The sequence below is a fragment of the Babylonia areolata genome, chromosome 14, assembly GCF_041734735.1.
Source record: "Babylonia areolata isolate BAREFJ2019XMU chromosome 14, ASM4173473v1, whole genome shotgun sequence".
NCBI classification, from domain to species: Eukaryota; Metazoa; Mollusca; class Gastropoda; order Neogastropoda; family Buccinidae; genus Babylonia; species Babylonia areolata.
Window position 1 is genome coordinate 20,622,070 of NC_134889.1, and position 18,321 is coordinate 20,640,390.

The 18,321-nt window shown below is 40.3% G+C and overlaps 1 protein-coding gene across 6 annotated transcripts in view; it reads right to left on the reverse strand.

Annotated features, from left to right (window-relative positions):
- LOC143289901 (E3 ubiquitin-protein ligase UBR4-like) overlaps positions 1-17,991 on the reverse strand; it is a 154,119-nt gene extending 136,128 nt beyond the window's left edge. For all 6 annotated transcript variants that reach the window (XM_076599140.1, XM_076599138.1, XM_076599135.1 and 3 more), the window contains exons 1-13: positions 17,850-17,991; positions 14,093-14,190; positions 13,330-13,433; positions 12,922-13,057; positions 11,702-12,086; positions 10,270-10,513; positions 9,254-9,313; positions 6,733-6,896; positions 6,005-6,116; positions 4,984-5,124; positions 4,703-4,823; positions 2,958-3,145; positions 816-901 (exon numbers count right to left, since the gene is read on the reverse strand). In XM_076599140.1, coding sequence (XP_076455255.1) covers positions 816-901; positions 2,958-3,145; positions 4,703-4,823; positions 4,984-5,124; positions 6,005-6,116; positions 6,733-6,896; positions 9,254-9,313; positions 10,270-10,513; positions 11,702-12,086; positions 12,922-13,057; positions 13,330-13,433; positions 14,093-14,190; positions 17,850-17,965 — 1,955 coding nt within the window. In that variant the 5' untranslated portion in view covers positions 17,966-17,991. The remainder of the gene's footprint in view (positions 1-815; positions 902-2,957; positions 3,146-4,702; positions 4,824-4,983; positions 5,125-6,004; positions 6,117-6,732; positions 6,897-9,253; positions 9,314-10,269; positions 10,514-11,701; positions 12,087-12,921; positions 13,058-13,329; positions 13,434-14,092; positions 14,191-17,849) is intronic.
- Positions 17,992-18,321: the final 330 nt, after the last annotated feature.

The window sequence follows — 18,321 nt, forward strand, 5'->3', positions numbered from 1 at the left end:
CACTCTACATTTCACAAATGGATTAACAAGTATTTTGGTGTTTTTTTTGGTTGTTTGGTTTTGTTTGTATGTGTACACACATTTGCAGTGCATACAAGCAGGACACAAAGTATGTGAACATGACATTTAAGTGTACAAATGTGTGCATGAACAAAAAAATGAGAGAGTGTATGACAGTGAGAGTGTGTGTGTGTGTGTGAACAAGTGGATGGAGGTGTATGGGTGTGGGGGTGGCAGTGAGGGGTTTGTATGGGTGCATAGGTGCATGCAGGCATGCACTGATGAAAGTTGGCACACACACATGAATGACTGTCCACTGCAATGTAGGTGGGTGCAAATGTTCTTAGCCACACTGAAAATCAGAGTGGCAAGGGCAAGGGGTGGGGTGGACAGAATACAACAACAGACAAGTGTTAAAATGGCAACAAAGCTGCACTGACAGAGATCACCACAGATCAACAGCAAAGAAAGAGAACGATATATTTTCCCCACACTGAAACTGTTTTTCTCTGTATTAATTTCTTTTTTCTCTATACTTGCTCTCTAATGTAACTGGCGTAAATGCAGTTTTGGTTTCATGCCGGCGTCAAAGTATAGTACCAAACTAATAAAAAAAAATTTTTAATAAAATTTCAAAACAAGTGGAGCAAGGGTTCGAGACCAGAATCCTCACCTAGCTACACTTGTCAGGCCTTGAGATCCTACAAGCATTTTACAAAACTTTAAACTGAAAACTATGTTCATGTTTGACTTGGTGTGTGCTGGGTGGGTGAAAAGGAGAGAAATACAAGTATCAAAACAACATCCATACTTACTTGAGCAGTTTGCGGATGTTGACATCAGAGGAGTTGATGATGGACATGTTCATGAAGCTCAGCACGTTGGACGCCAAAGCAATGAACTGAAATATCAAATTCTTTTGATGCGACACAGCATCAAAATTCACATCTGTGTTAAAGGACAAAAGAAACACTACCAATAATTCTGAAAAAAAATTGATAAAGTAAGGTTAGAAGTTAGAAGTTAACATCCCACAAGTGAACTCCAAATACTGATGGCAAAAAACAACAGTTTCTAGTGTCAGTGTGGAGGGGGGTGGTGCATCCATGAATGCATGCACATGTCAAGTCAAAATTATCTTTACTGAGGGTAAAAGAATAAGCCTGTACAGCTTTTTTTCATCCTGCCCTCAGAAAAAAAAAACAAGAAAAAAGAAAAGACAAGAAAATAGAAGAAAAAATGGAGAGGGGTAGGAAGAGGATAACATGAAAAATCGAAGCACGATAAGACGCACAAATTCAATGGGGAAAAACAGTATACCGACAAATAGCAAACAAACATATATACATGATGTCGACACAATTATACATACAAAAGCAACATCCTTACATCATTAATAAAAATAATTTGGAACTGAGACAGTGAGGGTAAGAACGTTCCACCAGAATATGTTAAACTAGATTTATATATAAATTGTTTCAGGGTCGTGGAAAAGACAGTTTGTGAGTATGTATTTTCATTCATAATAATAATAATAATGGTATTTATATAGCACTGAGTGGTGTTCTTGAAAACCTGACTGGTTTTCTTGAATCAAATAATACTTACTGAGATGTGCTGTAGTGTGTGTGTAAGAGAGAGAGAGAGAGTGTGTGTGTGTGTGTGGGTTGAGGGGTACGGGGGGTGGTGTGGGGTGATGGTCTTTCTGTGTTGGTCCCCGAGAGTTTATTCCTGTGTGTGTGTGTGTGTGTACACGCGCATGTGGGTGTGGGCGTGTGTAAGGGTGTGCGTGTGTGTAGCTTGCATGCACGCATGCATGTGTGTGTGTGTATGCATTCACTGACTCTGTCAATAATCCTAAGTGAAATGGGTGAGGGGGATGGAAGAATGACAATCCAACAGTAGGGAATCAGAAAAAGTGCTTCATCTGATATGTGACATAGCTATACTGTATCCAAACGTCCACCAACAAGGTAAGCACTTTATGAACACACTTTTTCTTTTTAATCAATAACCTGCCAACACCACTCACTCCATCAGGTTCCCTTTTGTCAAATGTGCATGATGCCACAGGTGAGCACTATTTAAAATATCAGTTTAGACACCACTCAGCCCATCAGACTTCCATTTGTGCCACAGGCAAAAGCACAAAACACACAATTTTTCTCTCTCTTTTTTCATTTCTTTTCATTGACATTATTTTCTGGTGTGTTTTTTGTTGTTGTTGTTTTATTTACGTGTCAAGACCACTAATACCATCAGGTTTGATTATTAAATGTGCTTAGAGCTACAGGATAAGGGCTATTACTATTACTATTGCTATTATTATCAAACTGTCAACACCACTCACCCCACCTGGCTCCTATTTGTATAATGCACCTAGTGCCACAGGGTAAGCACTATATGAACACACACTATTATCATTATCATTTTATCATCATCATCATCATCATCAAGCTGTCGATGCCACTCACCCCATCAGGCTCCTATTTGTATAATGCACCAAGTGCCACAGGGTAAGCACTATATGAACACACACTATTATCATTATCATTTTATCATCATCATCATCATCAAGCTTTCGACGCAACTCACTCCATCAGGCTGCTATTTGTATAATGCACCAAGTGCCACAGGGTAAGCACTATATGAATACACACTCTTAACTTTATCATTCTTATCATCATCATCATCATCATCAAGCTTTTGACGCAACTCACCCCATCAGGCTCCTATTTGTATAATGCACCAAGTGCCACAGGGTAAGCACTATATGAATACACACTATTAACATTATCATTTTATCATCATCATCATCAAGCTTTCGATGCCACTCACCCCATCCTGCTCCTATTTGTATAATGCACCTAGTGCCACAGGGTAAGCACTTTGTGAATACACACTATTATCATTATCATTCTTATCATCATCATCATCAAGCTGTCGATGCCACTCACCCCATCAGGCTCCCGCTTGTCAGGCACCAGGCTGGGGGGCTCGTCCGTCGACGGCTGCCGACTGCGCTTGCTCTCCCCTTGCACCTCCAGACGTGGGAGGAAGGGGGAGGAGATGGGGGGCTCTGTGTCCTCCTCAGGCGACAGCGTGCCTTCCAGCCACTCCCCAAGGATGGGCTCCGAGTCCTCTTCTGGTTGAGGTAAAACGAGCCCATAGTCCTCTTCCCCTAACTCTAGCTCAAACATCAAATCTAACACCGCCGCCGTTAGTGGGGTGGAACACTCACTGTATGATGCTTCAGAAAAATAATTAAAATTAAATCATAATAAAAATAAATAAATTAAACATACATGTACTATGACACTTGTATACAGATACAGACATACAGATAGAAAGAGAAAGAGAGAGAGACTGAGAGAGAGAGAGACTTAGTGAGAGACAGACAGAAAGAGAGAGATTGTCTCTACAGCTAAGTCAAGTAATTTGATGACTAAACACATACCTCCTTTATTTGAGGCTAATAAAAACCTCTCCATAACACTGGCCCATTTCACTACTGTCACTATGCCAGCAGTATGGGGTGATGCTGGTACAAGTATTCCACATATTTCAGTTTTCCTAAAGCTTCTGCACAATTTCTCTCTTCTCCAAGATAATGCATCTTGTTTTAAAGCAAAAAGAAAAATGAAAGCAGTTGTGCTTGGCAAATCAAACTATAATCACACAACTTTCAAAATATGATGTTCATATACATCTTTTTCATAACATTTTTCATTTTAGAAATAAAAACCCCTGCTTTGATTCCACGGTCAGATTTTCATGGTCAGTACTTTTTATCAATGAATTTTTGCCGACTGTACTGAGACAAAAGTTAAAGATCACTCCATCTCCTGCAAGAAAACGCTAACATTAGATACCAAGCACACAACAGCAGCGGACAAATAAATGTGAACATGCCATGACTAACATCACACAGAACAAACACAAAAAAAACATATCATGGTCCTCTTTCTCCATAGGTCCCCACCACGTCCCCTTTTTTTGAGGGGGGGTGGGGGGGGGGAGAAGGCAATATTGAGGAAAATTTTTATTGTCATGCACGGGCTTTCAGTAAATTAAACCAGGGAAAGAAAGAGTGGAGAGAAATAAAAATTGGCAGCTACAATTTTTACAGAAAAGAATACTGGTAAGATATACTATCGGCATAATTTAGCTCTGTGACCATGGTACCGGTAACAGACTTGATTTTTACAGACATAACTATGTTCTTTCCAAGTTTTACACAGGTGAATTCCAGTGCAGATGTCATATATACAAACATGGGTGGGAATGACTGATTTCTGTAATAATGAAAAGTCTGCAGTTGGGGTTCAGAGGCTGTTTAACCGTGTGTCTCTTAGTACCAAAATAAAGCAAGAGAAAGGATTTTTTTTTTTTTTAATTCACAAAATAAGAATGCAAGTGGCAAAAATGCCAAAACGGAAATCCATATAATACTGAAATACTACCACCCATGCGAAAGAGAGAGATGGGGAGATTTGCGGATGAGGGAGTGGGGAAGTGGAGTGGTGATGGAAAAGTTTAGAGCTACAGTTTCAACAATAGGAAACGTCATAATTTCACTCTTCAGGTTTTGCACAGACGAATGTCTCTGTATATGTGTTCATAAAAAGATTTCTGTCAGGTTTTACATGTATAAACGTCACTGTACACATGTCCACACAGACAAATCATTCATCACGCTAACCTTCACTGCTATCCTCCGTGGTGCTGAAGTCATCCTCATAGAAGGTGTTGGAGTCAGACGTGCTGCTGCTGCTGGTCTCTGCCGTCTCTGAGCCTTGTTTGGTTCTCTTCAGCATCACCGCCTGGGACAGAAATAATGGTGACGTCAATGAATATGGATTATTGTTCTGATTTTGTGTGAATATGTGTGTGTGTGTGTGTGTGTGTGTGCGTGTGTAACTTTCTCTACTCATCTCTGGTGCTACCACCCCTTCACCCCCACCCCTTTTCCATGTCTCTGACCTTCCTGAAGGACACCATCACCAGGTTGAACAGCAGGTCCACCAAGCCCACAGTGCCCAGCAGCCGCCGGACCCGTTGCCATGCCGACATGGAGGTCAGCAGTTTGATGTCCAGGTTGGGGATGGCCTCGCCGGGTGGCACCTGGCAGCAAACAGGGGACAGGAATATTCATATTTACAGGGAATAATTAGTATTTATTATAATTAATGCCAGAATGGTTTACATTTCTCCCTGCTGAGACATCCGTCACATAGCTAATGTCTGAATACAAACGTATGTTGTTACAAAAGGACTTTATATAACTTTCAGGGTGGTCCTGCCCAATTCATTGTATTTTGGACTGTGGGATTTTCAAATAAAATACTGTTCAAATCAAACAGAAAATCTTATTTATTGAATTCTGCCCTCAAAGTACACTGACGGGCACGCTTGTGCAATGTCACCATTTCGGGGCGCTGTCACTTTCTTTCTGTCCACTGACAGAGACACAGAGAGAGACTGACAGAGAACATGGGAGGAAGAAAGAAAAGGAAAGAGAGTGCATGCGAGTGTATGTGTTCGAGTGTGGGTGCACACACCTGCTATGTCTAGTATGCATGTGAGTGTATTGGATGCTTGTTCCTTTTTTTTCTCAATGTGTGCACACCTGCATTATCAAAAGAATATGTATGTGTGAGTTTACATGAGTGCCCAAACATGCACGCTGGATTATGTCTGAAGAGTTATTTATTCATTTATCAATTCATCATTGTTGCTTCTAGCCTAGCTGACCACACGGAGCCATATCAGTGCTGAGTTCAATTCAGTTCAGTTCAGTTACTCAAGGAGGCATCAATACATTCAGACAAATCCATATACACTACACCACATCTGCTAAGCAGATGCCTGACCAGCAGCTGAACAAATGTATACATATCTGCATGCAAGCAGGCACAAGTGCGCGAGTGTGTGTGTGTGTGTGTGTGTGTGTGTGCACATGCATGCATGCTTGTGTGCGTACACATGTCTGTGTGTTACACACCTCCAGGTCCCCGACGCTGCCCTCAATCTGCAAGTCCTCCAGCAGAGACGTCAGCAACTGCAAAGCACTGGAGGCCAGCGCCACTGCCGTCACACTGAACCCCTGGTGACTACTGCCCACACCACCACGCACACACCAATCAGTGAACAGTTTGGATTTTTAACACACAGAATAAATGGTTTATGAGGGGTAAAAAGGGAATAGACATATTGTTATTAATTAAGCTTGTTTTCATCCTGCCCTCATAAAAATAAATGAATGTTTTTATTTGGGGTAAAAGGAATAAGCACGTTTTATGAGAGGGAAAAAGGGAATGGACATATTATCCAGTAAGCTTGTTTTTATCCTGCCCTTGTAAAATGTAATGAATTACATAATTATGTTATTTTTGGGAAAAGGAAAAATCTATATTAATTATTAGGCTTGTTTTCATCCTGACCTAAAAATAAAAAAACAAAAAAAGGAAAATATAATAACAATCACGCAATACACGAAGCATAACATTACATACGGGAATTTTCAAATGATGTCTAAAATACATAAGCATATTCATAAATATTACTTACAACACAAGCACACACACATATTCACAAATGCTACTTCACACACACACACACACACACACACACACACTAAACCTCTACCTGCACACCCCCATAGCATCCACCCCCAAACCCCTCTCCCTACCCTATCCCCCCCACCACACACACACACACAATGTTGTTCACCTCTTTGTGGACAGTGGCCTGGACGTCTCCTTGGCCTTGTGACCTGCCCCCTCACGCTTCCCAGAGTCCTTCCGCTCCAAGATGACGGCCGGCGTGTGTCCCATGATGCCCTGCAGGCCCTTCGACAACACCCAGGCTGCCAGCAGGTGCAGGTTCTGGGCCACCTGTCACCGTAACGACAGCCACAATGTGAAAGAACCACGAGGCTAGGAGAGTAGTGATGACAGCCACAATGTGAAAAAGCAATGAGGCTAGGAGAACAGTAACAACAGCCACAATATGAAAGAACCATGAGGCTAGGAGAGTAGTGATGACAGCCACAATGTGAAAAAGCAATGAGGCTAGGAGAATAGTAACAACAGCCACAATGTGAAAGACCATGAGGCTAGGAGAATAGTAACAACAGCCACAATGTGACAGAGCAACGAGGCCAGGAGAGCAGTGACTACAGCCACAATGTGACAGAGCAATGAGGCTAGGAGTGTAGTGACTACAGTCACAATGTGAAAGAAACATGAGGCTAGGAGAGTAGTGACGACAGCCACAATGTGAAAGAACCATGAGGCTAGGAGAGTAGTGACGACAGCCACAATGTGAAAGAACCATGAGGCTAGGAGAGTAGTGACGACAGCCACAATGTGAAAGAACCATGAGGCTAGGAGAGTAGTGATGACAGCCACAATGTGAAAGAACCATGAGGCTAGGAGAACAGTGAAGACAGCCACAATGTGAAAGAACCATGAGGCTAGGAGTGTAGTGACGACAGCCACAATGTGAAAGAACCATGAGGCTAGGAGTGTAGTGACGACAGCCACAATGTGAAAGAACCATGAGGCTAGGAGTGTAGTGATGACAGCCACAATGTGAAGACCATGAGGCGAGGAGAGTAGTGACGACAGCCACAATGTGAAAGAACCATGAGGCTAGGAGAGAAGTAACGACAGCCACAATGTGAAAGAACCATGAGGCTAGGAGAACAGTAACAACAGCCACAATGTGAAAGAACCATGAGGCTAGGAGAACAGTAACAACAGCCACAATGTGAAAGAACCATGAGGCTAGGAGAGTAGTGACGACAGCCACAACATGAAAGAACCATGAGGCTAGGAGAGTAGTGATGACAGCCACAACGTGAAAGAACCATGAGGCTAGGAGAGTAGTGACGACAGCCACAATGTGAAAGAACCATGAGGCTAGGAGAGTAGTGACGACAGCCACAATGTGAAAGAACCATGAGGCTAGGAGAGTAGTGATGACAGCCACAATGTGAAAGAACCATGAGGCTAGGAGAACAGTAACAACAGCCACAATGTGAAAGAACAATGAGGTCAGGAGAGTAGTGATGACAGCCACAATGTGAAAGAACCATGAGGCTAGGAGAGTAGTGACGACAGCCACAATGTGAAAGAACCATGAGGCTAGGAGAGTAGTGACGACAGCCACAATGTGAAAGAACCATGAGGCTAGGAGAGAAGTGACAACAACGACAGCCACAATGTGAAAGAGCAACGAGACTAAGAGAGTAGTGACGACAGCCACAATGCGACAGAGCAATGAGGTCAGGAGAGTGGTGACGACAGCCACAATGCGACAGAGCAACGAGGTCAGGAGAGTGGTGACGACAGCCACAATGTGACAGAGCAACGAGGTCAGGAGAGTGGTGACGACAGCCACAATGTGACAGAGCAACGAGGTCAGGAGAGTGGTGACGACAGCCACAATGTGACAGAGCAACGAGGTCAGGAGAGTAGTGACGACAGCCACAATGTGACAGAGCAACAAGGCCAGGAGAGTGAAGGATTAATCAAACAACAACAAAGAGAAGTAACAAACTCTCTCCATTTACAAGGTTCACAACTTCCAAGTCAATGCTGCTTGTGCTACCAATTCAGTCAGAACACAGGAAAATCAAAGGTACATTTGAACAAACCCAGACACTACATGTAAAACTATAAAAAAAAAAGCACAGTCCGATTTACTGGCTGATGAAAGAATTGTATCATAATGCGCTGCACACAATGCTGTACCAAATATATCTGTTCTGTACAACATTGTTTTGTGATGTACAGTATAATACTGTATTGTTCTCTGCTGTTCTCAACAATATTGTATATACAACTGCATATGGAGATGCACTGTACTGTACTGTACTGCCTGGTGTCATACGGCATGCCACACAAGATTCCTCTGTGTTAATTAAATACTCTTATTCACTTTCCAGGTTTCCAAAACTGCACATGGTTCCTGCTCTGAATATCTAACAATGCTAAATGCTCTACTGTTCTACTGACACTGGCCCAACTGTAGTTGTCTGAACCCATGTTATAAATCTCCAGCCGCTCACAATTCCATACTTCTCAATAACATTGTGAGATACAAGAAACTTTGAAGCACTTCAAAATTACTGTCCTTGATCAATTGCTGTACAAGTCTCATGAACTACATAGGATGCTTAACATTGCAAGACTTTCAAAACGTCCTCCTCCTTTTAAGAAGTACAAAGCAAATCACAAATACTCACATTTCCTCCAGCTCGTGTGGAGTTGCGAACAGCCACAGACACAGAGTTGAAAATTTCAAGCTGAAAAACAATATTTTTAAAAATCAATTCAACCTGGAAGAAAAGTATGTCATCCCTTTTATTTTTTTTTTAACGTTCAACTTCCCAAAGTCCAAGAAAACAAATGTACCAAAAGAATATTTCGTTCTCCCTTCAAAATGTGTGTGCTGCCCTGGCTTTGAGCACTGCAGGTAGAGGAGTGAAAGAGGGGACACATGGAGAGCTTTTTCATGGCCCATGATCCCAAAAGTCTGATGGATTGGCTGATTAACAGGGTTTTTTTCTGTATGGATAATTTGTCATCCTCCCAAAGTATTGGTAAAACAGTAGTTATTCCAATTTATGCTCCCTAACCCCATCCCTATTCCCTCCCAAACATGATGTATATAATCCTAAGTTAAACTGCTATTGTCCAGTAATCAATGTATCACAACTGATTTCCTTTCACAGAATAAAAAAAAAAAAATTCAAACATCTGCAATCTGCATCTGAAATATTCCCCACAAGTTTCATTCCCAAAATACAGTTTCTTCCTGTTACCCTTTCACTGATACCAATAATTGAAAACAAATATTTTACACATGGCTCCCACCCTCTTTCAAACAGCAGTTATCTTGGGACACAAAAGAAAAAAAAGTTATAAAAAAAAAAAAAAAAAAGGTCATTGAAAACTTTATTAAAAAAAAAAAAAAATCTCAGACAGAAAAGAAAATGATTTCCTGAGAAGCAAAGAAAGAAAGAAGAAAGCAGAGAAGCAGAGAAGGGAACAGAAAAAGAAAGAAAACCAATAAGTTTTTTCTGAATTTTTGTGCTTTTTGGGGGAGGGGGGGGGGGGTTGTTTGCCTGCCTTTTGTTGCCATTATATTTGTAAAATTTTTAATACAAAGGTTTAACAAAAACAACAACCAAAAAACAAAAAAATAACAAAAAAACACACACACAAGAAAACAAGAAACCAAGAACACCACAAGACATACAGCTTTCTGCACAATGGAGCGCCCATAACCCTCTGTCTCCTCGTCCTTGCTGGCAGGCTGGGCGGAGGTGGCGGGCTTGATCATGTTGATGATGGTGTCAGCACTGGCCACAGTGACGGCCGCGTACAGGCAGGTGAGGGTGCAGGTGATGATCTGCTCCAGCCGCTTGGGGGTCAGGGGTTCGATGATGGGCAGGGAGAAGGCCATCCACACCACCGTCACGTCGCTCAGCAGCGACTGGTATCTGGACCACAGAAATAATGATGATGATGATAATAATAATAATAATAATGGTAATAAGGTACATTTAAATAATGCTTACACCCCCGAAAACGGAGTATGGCTGCCTGAATGGCAGGGTAAAAACGATCATGCACGTAAAACCCCTCTCATAAATGAGTGAACGTGGGAGTTGCTGCCTATAAACGCAGAAGAAGAATAGTGCCTACCCTGCGGCTCAAAGCACATTTAGCAATACATCTGCTATGAATAAGACAAGGGAATATAATAGAAAATGGTGAGACATAAACTACCATTTCAAAAACTGTGACATCATTCACAACCCACACACTTCTCCCACCTTACCACTAGCCCCCCAAGCCTCCACACACACAAACATATCAACACGCACACACACACACACACACATAAAGATGGTCAGATGGGAGAACAATCTACAGTTTAAATCATCATTTGAACAAATAGGCTTTTAGACTTGAAGATTTAATCTTGAAACAGTGTCTGATATTTTCTGGTAGATACTTCCCAAACCAAGAGCCATCATTGTTTCTCTGGTTTTTCTCTTCATTACAATTGGAAGATCAGTGATTCATTTGATTATGCCTGATTTATTGTTTTTTTAATATAATAACCTTCGGACAGATAGGCCAAAATATAGATATCCATAAGATGGAAAAGACTTGAAAGATTAAAAGCTAAACCTTGCTACTCTTGAGGGATAATACGCCAGTAGCGTATCCATTACATAATCACATGTATTTTTAAAAACGTTAACCAGTACTGGTCAAGTTAAACCTTGCTACTTTTCACAAAGAATGTATCTATTACTTAACTACATTTTATTCAAGAATTAAGCTAGTGTTGGTCTTGCAACAGAAAACAGAAAATAATATATCAAGATTTTCAAACTGTGTTAACAACCAGCTGACCACACACTGCACATACTAAAAATGGACACCCAAAAATTCATTAACAAAAATGCATCTGCCAAACAATTTTCACTAATCTGGCAACAATCCACAAATGACCCATAGAAAATTTTACTAATCAGAAGTAAGGCGAAATTTTTAAAAAATGTCTGATCCAGAAATCTAGAAGACCTGCACCCCCTATTTATTCAGATGGCAAACACTAAAAAAAATAAAAATAAAATAAAACTGCAGCAGTATAAAAACAGCATTCAGCCACTCACAGGTTTCGGGTAGTGAGGGCCTCAGCCAGGGTGCCAGGCAAGACAAAGGCCAACCCCGTCAGAGCGTCACGGTACCGCTGCTGGAACTTGGAGAGGAACGGCAGGTGACCACAAGCCTCCACAAGCATGTTGGCCCCGTTCAGCTGCAGAAGACAGACCATGTTCTTCCGCGCCAGTGACGTCAGCGTATCCTCCGACCCCTCGCTGCCCGCGGTTCGGCCGTCAGTGTCGGAGGAGTGGGTGGGGTCAAGGGCAGCGTCCACTTTGGCCACAGGGGTGGCCTGGTCCAGCACAGAGGTCAGCTGGTCGAAAAGGTTGCTGCCCGTGTCCAGACGAAGCAGCAGTTTTTTGTCTTTCTGCTCTGGGGTGGGGTCTGTCACAGTGTCTATGCACCAAAATTTGGGTTTTGATTAACTTCCAGGAAAAAGAAGAAAACTTCCACACACAAACAAAAAAAAAGAGAATATCAACAATTACTTGTGAGTCTAAATAAAATCTTACAAACCGATATACAACAAATTTCATTTATTATATAAATACCAAATGGCCAAGTGATTTCCACACATAAGTTTTGTCTGGTAACTCCACACAGATCAGCATCCTGTTGTGCTCTTCAGTTCCCAAGACAGGTTTTAGTCAAAGTTCTGAGGTCTGAAGATTCTCCAAATCAGACTTTTTAGCTTTAATTTATAAGCCACTGCACCACTGCAGATTCATGCCATAAAACTTGCATGGAAGCCAATATTCCTGACATCATTTTCTCAAGCAGTGAGGACTGAAGACTTGAGAAGTATATAACAATAATAATAATAATGAAGATGATGAAGTGTTCTTCTTTTGCACTGTTCCCTCACAGAGAGGCTCTCAGCATGTCACAAACTACATGTCACAAGAAAGAAACGATAGTAACGAAGGTTCAAATAACCAATCACTCATGACATTACTCTAAGGTCTATGCCTAACTATGAGCTGATCAATTTCACTGAACTATCAACACATGAATTAATCATCATCATCATCATCCTATGTGCTTTCTCATCAGTGGCTCTAAACCACTGAGGCTTCAATTACTCTAAATCAGTCTCATCAACCTATTTTTCCATTCTCTATACTGCCTCATGTCTGTTCCACTCTCCCTGACACAGCCAAGTACCAATGCTGGTTACTACTAAAATTGCTGTGGTATCATCATGTCCGACCCATTCATCCCAACCCAGTACCTGAGGTCTCGGCATCTCCTCGAATGATGGGCGGCTGTTTGGAAGCCTTCATCATGGATGTGAAGGTGACCACGTCCGATTTAGACAGACACCCACCTCCTTTGCACAGTCCTTTGATCAAAATCATCAGGTACTTCTGGAATAACACACAAACACATAATGTGATCAATTACTGGTAGTGTTTTGACAATTTGAGCATTGTTGAGAGAGAGAGTGTGTATATATATGTGTGTGTGTGTGTGTGTGTGTGTGTGTGTGTGTGTGTGTGTGTGTGTGTGTGTGTGTGTGTGTGCACATTTTTCACCACTATGCCTATAAGCCAACAAAAAGTAAAAACAGAACCCCCAAAAAAAGTCTGAACACAAACATCTTACTATCACATCCAAGCCACATTTAATTCCCATTTACCTGTGAAATTGTGCAACTCTCTGATCTAGACTGCATCCGCAGAAGCAGAAATCGTAGCAGCACTTTGCATGCTGCAGATGACTGGCCAAGACTGGATCCGGACACTGAAACCATCAAAGTAACACAAAAACTGTAAATCACACACTCAAGACCATTTTGTGCAGCCACACATTTCCTGTATTCAGCTATTCCATCACATTATCATTTTCTCATTAGATTTCTATCATTCTGTCAGAGCTGCACCCATCCCAGCCCCTTTTTTTTTTCTTTTTCTTTTTTTTCAAGCAGTTTCAGTTTCTCAAAGAAGCATCACTGCATTCGGACAAATATATCATACGCTACACCACATCTGCTAGGCAGATACCTGACCAGTTGCTTTTACCCAACATGCTTTTCAAGCAGAACTTAGCAGAACTTTTAAGATTAAATCAATTTTCATTTTAACATCAAAATCCAAACATGCTATAAACTAATTCCATCATGCACTAAGGTGCCATGCTTTTCTATTTCACACACACACACATACACACACACACAAATCTTAGCATCTAAACATCTTTAAATAGATGCAAACTTTATAAACATACTCACAAAATAAATTATGACTCCATGATGTAAGCAAACACACACACACGCCTGCACACGCGCGCGCACACACACACACGCACACACACACAATCAGTTTCAGATGTTAAAAAAAGACAACAGAAGAATGATCAATACATGTATGCACAAACGTACACACATGACACAGACAACTTACAAGTAATGCACTCTGTGCTGAGGAAATGCACTGACAGGGCCACAAAGGAAGAGTAGAAAGGCTCATACTCTTCATCATGTTCCAGTATGTCTCTTTCACTGTAAAGCACAACCAAACATTCTTGTTTGAATAATCCTGACAATTAAAACATCTTGAAACACATGCATGTGCACACAAAATGGAAATGATAATCCCTATCCACACAGCAAAATAAGAAAAATCTTCACACAGCAAAGTAATTTTTTTTAAAAACAACAGTATAACAATGCAAAGACAGACAAGTCCTTTTACAATCCGACACAAGAATTATCATTATAATAATTGATATGATTATTTAATTCCAAATGGAGTGAAAACAAAATATAAAGAATAAAAAAAAGAGGGGGCTGGGATAGGAGGGAGGCATTGCTAAGGTGCAATTGCTAAACAGACCATCTTGCCATCAGACCTTTTTAAAAAAAAAAAAAAACAACACACACACTGTTTTAGACTTCAGTTTTATCTTTAACTCTTTCACCACCAAGGTTGTGTGAAAAAGGCTCCCAAGCACCAAATAGTTTGGACATTATGCTCTCAGTCACAGACTTGGTTTAAACATTTTTAATATCAAGAAACAAGGTGCAATACAGCGTTCAATTAAGAAGACTTGAGCAACAACAAGTATGAGCTTATATCGTGCTCATTCATATGTAACAAGCAATACACAAACGCAATGGTGAAAATACACACATTATTTGACAATGAAAAGAAGGTTGAAGTGCAAGACAAAACTAAACAAGAAAAACAACAACAAAAACACACAAAAAAACCAAACTACTATTACCGCAACTACCACTGACAACAACAATAATATTAATGATAATACTAATACTAACATAGTAGCAATAATAATAACACACTGGAAAGTGAACATCGCCACAGACTTCAGTTTATATTAAAACAACACAAGGGACTTGTTCACTTCAAACTCCATCAGAGGGCAAAGGGTTAGTCATTGTTCTATTGGCAGGGAAACTGGCTGCATTTGTCAAGCTTAGTAACAATGTGAAAAATGGTCTTATCAACATGATCCCTCCATGTCCATTAAATCCGCATATGGTGGTGCACTGTCAAGTCGCCCGTTGTGATGAAAGAGTTAAATCTGATCTCTGGAAATGTCCTAGCCATAAAGCTTATCCACTACATCAGGTTTGATCTAAATTTACAATTTCAATAACCAATGGCCTTTAACAAATTTGTTTCCATTTGAAAGCACTAATAAAGGGGAAACAAAATAAATCCTGCCTACTGATAGAGGAACTGGATACTTTCCTAAGTTTAAACTTCCTTCCTAACCCTAAAGACAAAACCTAATTATATTGTCCAATCATTTGGAGACCAAAGTTTAAAGTTGAACTGTCTGTGGCTAAAATAATATCTGAGGAACTGAGCCACTTGCCCCTCCTAACCTACTCCTTTATCAATCATCAAGTTAATCTTTATCCATCGTTTCCCACTTCTATACAAGGTGCGTTCAGGAAACTGTTAAAGTGCTCAATTCTTGCCCAAGCGTATGGAGTTCAATACCCATTTTGAAGCAAGGGTTGAGATTTTCCTAGTCTCCAACTCCCAAGATCAACAGTTGAGCAGACTTGCTTGCGCCTGAACCCCTTTTGCATGATTATTAAGTACATGCAGAAGATTGAGTACTTTACTTCTTATTATTGTTAAAAACATATGAAAACACCCAGCAATGCACGTACTCACAGTAATAAAAAAATAAAATTGAAAAAAGGCATCACCAGACTGATTTAATGTCGGCTTTATAATGGAAAAATAAACATAAGTTTGTCTCCAGATTCTCATCTGTCATTCAAAATATGATTGACCTTTGAAGTTGTTACACCTGCACTGCAGAATGTGTAATATTGTTTGCTGTTTAACTTTCAGGCATAAGGTTGTCTCCAGACTCTCATCTGTCATTCAAAATAAGAATGACTTTTCTTAATGTCCACTGCAGAATGTGTAATATTGTTCATTGTTTAACTTTCAACTTTAGTTTCAGTCTTGCCATTAAGTTTAATGTTGATATATATGCTACTTTCTTCTGGTATAGTAACATTTAGAACGATTCTCAAATATAGTCAAATGAACAATTCCCGATCACTGAAAGGGGCCATGAAGTTAAATAGCATCATGCTAAAAAAAACAGGCAGATAAGTAAATAATAGCAGAACCATGCACCAGACTGAACATATCTGCACATCAAAGCAATTAATTTTATATTGATTTAAACTATCACAGTATCAGCTTGGTGCAACACAGGGTGCCGCCATATTGGGCTTGGCTCTCCAGAGAGGAAACAGAAAGAGGTGAATTGTGGCTGACATCATAAGGACTGTTCAAACTCAAAGCCAACTTCCAGGACTGCTCAGTTTTGAACAACTGTGAGAAAGGACCGATGTTCTGTGATTCAAACTGTAGACTAAATCACATTCACTGTTTTCAGAAGCTGCAACAGTCAAATCATTTTCTCTGCAGCATTTGCTTTCTTCAGGCATAATGGAGTTCGCAAACACACAGTTTCTACATCGGCGCTCACAACTTCGATTTGTCTGTGTTGATGACGTTTCAGCAGCTGTTTTAACTCTTCTTCCGTAAACTTGGGTTCAAAATTTTATGGAAATGAACCAAACTCCATTCCTTGCACAATATTTTATTCCTTAGGAAAATCCCTGCACAGTATCTTTTATTGAATTTGTTTCAATCTGTTTCACAAATCAGCCAAAAGCGAAAGAGAGTCTCACATCAAAACCTTTACAAAATGGCAGCCTCCATGACTACTTGAAGCATCACATTTAATTTTTTTCTCAAGTATTGGACCAGCCATAATTTCCTCAGTACCTTGAAAGCCATACACTTTAGTTTAAGTTTATAAAACCCAACCACTTTGTGTTCCATTTATTGTTGCCTGTATTGGCAGACTCACCTATCCAACTTCCAAACATCATCTAATATCAAAGACTTGTATACATACATGTCCAAAGGGGTGGAAAAAAATTATTTCTAGAATCTATCAAAACTAATACACCCCCTGCATCAGTATGTTGTGGTATACATACATGTAACCTAACAAATAACAATGGTCACAAAATGAACTTGGAAGATTCAATGACTGCCAATTTTCGCTGAGGTTTTCTTTTAAAAACTGCTATTCCAACGGAAAAAAAAAATTTCTGACTATTGTACCATCCATGATGGATAATCAGTTATCGTGTGTGTAAACTTTAATGATAAACTGGTAGAACTTGAAGTCTCCAATCCTGTTCGTCCAAAAACTCCAACCCATCATATTTTGTGATTAAACGGTAACACATTCATAACTGATTCCAGAAAGCAGAAAATCTTTCCTGCTGGGTGGATTTAAGAAAATAATCAACGAGTTGATTGTGGCTACACAACAGAAGGAGAACGAAACAGACCGGTTATGGTGCCTCCTTGCAAGAAAAGTATATAGAGTAAACTTATATAAACCCAGTAAAAACAGAGATAAGCATTGTGGCTCGTTCTGTTGAAATAAAGACGTTGAAATGATTTCTGTCACAAACAGTTCCGAAAATTCTTTGTTACTGCGAGACTGTCTGGTCACTTGGGTCACATAATCGAATGCTTGACCAGATCAATTTTGATGATTGTTGCAGACAGACGTCACAAAACCGAAAGAACGTAAATGATACGGACATAATTTCACAAGTAAGTCTTCACTGCTTGTAATTACCTTCGTAAGATTGCTTTTGTGAATTCTGGTATGTCGCTCTTTGGAAAAGACGGGTATGATGTCGAAAGTAACGGTTTTATTGCCACCGACCAAGGAAGTCCTGCGTTGGTCGCCATTTCGTCGTCGGGTTGAATCACTGATATTTTTCAGTCCGATCGCCCAATGCACAGAAGAGCGTAAGGGGAGATAAATTTCGGCACCGTAGGGAAATATTTTCAATGTCTCGATCTCACTCTCTTTAAACAAAATTGACAAATCACGAAAAAAAAAAAAAAAATAAGCTTTCATGTGAATATGATGTAAATTCTTATTTTTCTCATATATTCTCACATCAACGAGCCTTAAGCCATATATGATCTCAGATACTTTTTTTTTTTTTTAATTTGGAACTTCTGCATATTCACAAAGAGTAAACGGACAAAAATAACGGACTTTGTAGCTAGTAGCAGTGGGATAGGGACGAGGTAAGCTT